General features: G+C 28.5%; 1 protein-coding gene across 1 annotated transcript; it reads left to right on the top strand.

The window, feature by feature from the left end:
- The first annotated feature begins 997 nt into the window (after window positions 1-997).
- Window positions 998-5,833, top strand: LOC132743403 (uncharacterized). Its single transcript, XM_060731923.1, has 2 exons — window positions 998-1,117; window positions 5,078-5,833. Exon 2 carries the CDS (start codon window positions 5,105-5,107, stop codon window positions 5,693-5,695), a length of 591 nt encoding a protein of 196 aa, XP_060587906.1. The 5' UTR covers window positions 998-1,117; window positions 5,078-5,104; the 3' UTR covers window positions 5,696-5,833.
- The last annotated feature ends 343 nt before the right edge of the window (window positions 5,834-6,176 follow it).

The following is a 6,176-nucleotide window of genomic DNA, read 5'->3' as shown; positions in this document are numbered from 1 at the left end:
ATTGGTCGAAGATTTCTAATATTCTGTTGGTTTAAACATATTTATTTTAGCTCGATTGCGAAACAAGTTCTTGCAAATTATATTAATCACTTTCGAGTCCGCTTCCTGGAACCAACCAGTACTGGTGTCATATGAAGAAACATGGTCGTGACCTGATTAGGGCCCGAACCCATGATTTCTGGGTTGAGAGGCAGACACCTTAACCACTAGGCCACCGCTCCCCTTAATATTCTGTTATTCTTAAATATACATGCTTATATTCAGCTCCATGATTATTTACTTCAGTGTTAAATACAGGTTTACCAGTAATGACGTAAAACCAAATCAAACATAGTATATGGAAAAAAAAGGAATTGTATTTCTTGATAATATCTACATATATGACGATATAAAGATATATTAGAAAACATGGTAATTCATTATAAGTGGATTTTTTCTCAATTCAAATATTTTTCCAAGTTATTTGTTTTGAGACAAAAAATAGATTTTTAACAAATTTGAAATGAATTGCAGTTTGTCAGAATAATATCTTAAATATCTGGAAAAGGTGATCCCTCGGAAGCATCAAAACAGCAAAATTGCATGAAAAATACAGACTTGGTCAGAGTCTGTACATGAGGGATAATGAAAAAGTGCAACATCCCTCACGTCTCCTGTGGTACTCAATTTTCAACAGTTGAAAGTGCTTGAAACAATGACCCGAATGGACCAGAAAAAATTAACAACACTAACTTAACTCCTATTCAGAATCATTTAGAAGTGTATATGTTGGTATATAAAGTATTTTTTATAATTTTCAACATAGTGATTTTAAAACCTGCTGTTTAATATATTGAAACTATTTCAATAATAAATAGCCGTTTTCATTTTTAACCTGGTACATACTTATGATTTAAGATAAAAACAACCTAAATCAAAGTTACAGTAGCAATTTCATACATTTTCCTATACAGTAAACATATGGGACGTAAAACAATTTTACTGGACATTTTCCTTGGCCTAAATGCGATGTTACAGGAACTGTTGATAAAGAGTTAATCGTATAATGAAAGCTTTCATTCCTTCAAACTCGTTTTATTGGATATAGACAGCCTTTGGGATCTTTTTATTACTCTAGGTAATTTGTTAGTTTTTATAGTTATAGAGAATTTAATTGCAATTAATTTTAATGGATGTTTTATCCGTCAAATCTAAAAATGCTTTATATACATAAACAAATTATCAAAAAGCTATATAAAGTAATGTTGAAAACATTTACTTTCTTATAGTAACTGGTAAAAAACTTTTCGTTTTTATTGCAATGGCAATATTGTAATGAATTGATCTATTTTTAAGCGGCATTATAAACCTTTCTGTCCATTAATCACATATATCATTTTGAAAAAAATAAGTTCGTTCTAATTTTTGAATATTAATTTTTGTATGTTTTTTTTATCTCCAACACAACATCTATAGTTTTAGTATATTCTTATTCAGTATGATATAATTTTGTCCAAAAAAATATGAATAGGTTGCGAATTCATTTAAAATACTAGTATTAAAGAATAACTTATTAAAGTAAATGTTTTCAAATAAGCCTGATTTTAAGGGTTACTTTATAAGAAGTGAAATTTGTTTTAAAGATAGTCTTATTATAATGATAAGAAAACGTTAAGCAAAGTTTCAAAAATTTTCATAGCATAAGTTTTTATTTTTCTTATTTCGTCATATAAGAAAAAAATATAAGCAAGAAAAAAATGCTACACAAATTTATTTTTAATTGAAAAAAAAATTTATTTTAAATAAAAAATTATCATTTTACAAAAAAAACCCAAAGGGAGATGACTTTTTTTTAAAAAAAAAAGCTTTTTTTTGGAATACTAAAGATTTAAAACAGTACAATGCAATAAAATTAAAAATTTAAGAAAGAATAGTTAAAAAAACCCCTTTTTTATAGGGAAAAATAATTTCAGTTTTGAGTAATGAATAAACAAAAAACTATTTCCATGTTTAAAATTTCAATGAATTTTAAAATTTAAAAATAACATGCAAATTTTTAACATCAATTTTAAATTTTTTGATATTTTAAAGGAAAATTATATTTCAAATCGACATGTGAACTTAAACGGGTTTAGATAAGGATGGAAACCCGTTATGTCATTTGTATCAAAATAATTTTGGGCTTTTATGTCTTTAAATGATCTCGACAAAAAATTAATGGTCACAACTTCTAATCATTGTTCTGAAGACTATTCAGTTATATCCGATTATAACACCAGTTTTGAATGTGTCGTTTGTCGTGTTTTGACGTAGGGTCTTCAGTCTGAAGTGCTTTTAGATATCAAATAATACGATCTAAAAACCTTGTACTGGATTAGGGTGATGGAATCAGTTACATACACCTTTCTAAATCTAAATTATAAAATGTAGGAAATGTTTTAGCATCAAAAATAAGGTTTCTTTGATTGAAGCTTTTAACGAGTTCTCAGTAATTGTTTAAAGAATAAAAAGCAAGATGCATTATTGAGCAAAAAAAAAAGATTAAAAAAACTTATATATTATATATACGTGTGTATAAGGATATGATTTTTGTACTTTCGTCACGTGCAGAGTTATATATATTTTTTCTAAGATATTTATCATTACCGAGTTCTTTTTATTTTCATTCTTTTTAAAGGCTTTATTTTTATTGAAGGACAGTAGTTGTAATCTTACTGCCAAGATGAATCATGTGTGAAGTGTTGTTTTTATTTGTATGTTTTTTGTTTTGTTTTTTGTTTTGTTTTTTTTTTAATGTTTTACTAATTTACTAATTTGTATGCTGTGATATTTTTTTATGAGACAGTATAAAGCTATTTATTAACAAACCTGTGCCACTATTATAGTCAAGCCATCTTGTATTATAGTGTTATAACTTTGTTATGTTTTGTTGTATTGCCTTTTTGTTGATTTGCTTTCTTTTGCTTTGCTTATTCTTTGTTTTGCTTATTTTTTGTTTTGCTTTGATTTTGCTTATTATAAAATATTCATTTTCATGAACTTTACAAAACCATTTCACTTAAGCTGTTAATATGCGTACAGCATTGTGTCAAACATTGTTTGTCTTTCTAGAATCGGTGACTTTTTGATATACTTTTTATCAAAATAACTACAAGTTGCAAGGTAAAAGAAATGTTTTCACCTACACCCTTTGTTTTCAAAACCGAAAAAAAAGACTACTTAAGATGTTTTATTATCTGAACTGCTCAGAATATTTTAAAGTTCAAATTTCTTTTAATTTGTATGATTTTAAGAAGTTTTTTACCAGCAGTTTAATGATCTTCATAGCTGCACACGTTCGTGTATAGTTTAAAAACTCCTTATGCCATTAAGGGTTCTTGTTGGCAGGAATTAATTTACATGGATATAGTCTCAATAAAACCGAACAGTAATCTTACAAAATAGAAATTTTACCCCTGTACCTGCTTAACTTGTGTGATAAATTTGTCTAGCTTTGAATTTGGACAAATACATTTAAATTTTAGGGGAATTCAGTGTAAAAAACACAAACAAACAAAAACTAAAAACAAAATTAAAAAACTGAGGCATCAACAGTATAAAATCTGGTCAGGATACACTGATGTGATAGCTGGTCAGGCTCTATACTTGTGACAAAGGCTAATCACTTTCAGGTACAACAAGTAAATGATTAATCTGAACGTTTAAAAAAAAGTTGTACACGTATGGAAATATCACATTCTGATTATATTTTTATACATGATATATTAAGTTATGGTATAAATGTTAAAGATTAAAAGGGTTCTTAAAAAATTCTTCTCACAATAAAAATCACCATTCTGTATAAGCTACCAGCAGTTATGGACATAGTTAATATGAGATTATTTTGAACTCTTTGAACTATCAGCTTGAATATCTTTTAGGACAAGTTTATAAAGTGGTTAACTCTTGTAAGCAAGTCTATTTTGTAGAGAGTATCAAAAATGACACATTCCTAAGGATACGTGATTAAATGCATTTGAAACATTCAAGTATTTCCAACGTATCATTTTCTTTAATTATTGATGTTTTAAAATGACTGTTTGTCCAATTACAAGACAATAATAAAAAAATCATAATTATTTCCGCGCGGTAAGTAAATTGGTAAAAAAATGTTGTTTTTTCTGACAAACACAATGTTATCACTTTAGAATATAATAACAAATCTTTGACCTTTATGTGCTCGTTATATTTGTAAATATGCATATATTCTAATATTGTTCATGGTTGATGTTGTTGTTGTTTTTGTGGGGGGTTTTTTCTCGCTGCTTTGAATTTTAGTCATAAGCTCGTACTGATTAACTTTAAATTATTCCTTCAGCATATTTGACATATTCAGCCAACGAAAAAAATATTTTTTACTTTAAATAATGCCAATTTGTGAATTGCTCATGATTCTAATAATATTTGGTTCAATTAGATAGGTCTATTTGTTTTATTTATGGAGGCTTTGAATCGAAAATACTATAAAAAGAATGTCTGTTTTATTGTAATAAATGACACCTCTTCTCGCTAACCTTTCCATGGTTTCTACGCTTCCAAATCAAAGCGGCAACACGTCTACCATGACAGTACGTTGATCCAACATTTATCCAACATGTCAACAGGGATGAACGTGTTTGTCCCCCATCCTTATTTGTATTCATAACAACAATGTCGTTATTTGAACCCGCCAGAAATAAGTCATTGTCACTACATAGTGGTTTTTTGATATGATTGTTGTTTTTTCTGTTTCCACATTTTTCTTGTATGCGTTACTTTCTGTGAAATATGCATGTCATTACTTCCTGTGAAATATGAATGTCATTACTTCCTGTGAAATATGAATGTCACATTATATTTTTATTGGTCAGTTTTTAATTTTGTTGGAATAGTATTAGTTTTGATTATTACGCATGTAATACCAAACCAATGTTGTTGTTTGTTTGTTTTTTGTTTTGTTTTTGGTTTTTTCCCAAATTTTGTCAGTTTTCAGTTGCTTTACTTTTATGTTTTAGTATCTGAATTATATTCTTTCTGCATTTTCACAATACTAATACGCATAATGCATTTTTATTGACAGATAAATCGTTCTCCAAGCAGACGACACATGCCATACGACACCATGCTTACATTGATGACGTTTTGCTTTACGGCAATATTCACCATGCTGTCGAAAAATTATGTGAACGCTTTACCAAACAGAAATGACTACGAACTTTTTCAGAATGGCTTTACAAGTAGCGACGTACAAGCAGACAATGTTTGGGACAATATCTTACGGCTACTATTGTCTCCGGAAACGCATGAACAAACATCCGCTATTGAAAACGAGCAAACTCGTGAAATAAACCCATTTCTATCGTCTGACTATCTGAATAAAGACACACTCTATCCGCTAATGGACGATGAACAGTTTATAATAGAAATGCCTGAATCAGGTGATCAAATTGTTTCCAAGAATGAATTTAAAGCAGACGACATTGAAAAGTATGCAACGCCGGGTTTGTCAAAATTGCTCAAATTAATTGATCATTTGAAATTGCCGGAATATAAGCAAGTCTCGACGAAAGAAGCAAAACGAGGTTGGAATAGCAATGGGGCATTTGACACGCTCGTTAGCGCAGTTGGCAGATTAGGTCGTTTGAATGATAAAGAATCTAAATCGGAGAGCAGAAGATTTCATTCTTGGGGTGGATAACAGGTCACATGCAAAGCACAGAAATTGTTATCAAATCAAGTGCTGGACAGAACAGAAATTCAACAGAACAGGAATCAAAATAAAGTGCTTAATAGAATAGGGGTATAACCTGTTTAAAATCAAAATTAAAATCAAAGCATACTATTCTGTTTAAAAATCAAAACAAACTAACATGTTTAAAATAAAAATAAACGCATTTCAAAATATCTAATGTTATATTATAATACAATGTAAACAAATCAGTAATATATTTATTAATAGTTACAATACTACTAATCTAAGAATTCTAAATGAAAATTTATATTTGATTAAAAAAAAAACATTTTTTGAAAATAAATAAAAAATTTATAGCGTTTTTTTATTTTATTTATTTATTTTGTTAAATAATTGTACGGGAATTAAATGCTGTACATGTAAATTCTTTATGATATGATACCAAAAAGCAAGTGTATGTACACTGTTTAGGAGACAATTAACAAAG

The sequence above is a fragment of the Ruditapes philippinarum genome, unplaced genomic scaffold (assembly GCF_026571515.1).
Source record: "Ruditapes philippinarum isolate M1 unplaced genomic scaffold, ASM2657151v2 ctg12428_1_1_1_1, whole genome shotgun sequence".
Classification (NCBI taxonomy): Eukaryota; Metazoa; Mollusca; class Bivalvia; order Venerida; family Veneridae; genus Ruditapes; species Ruditapes philippinarum.
Note: the sequence above shows the minus strand (reverse complement) of the source record. Positions and strands in the feature narration are given on the sequence as shown.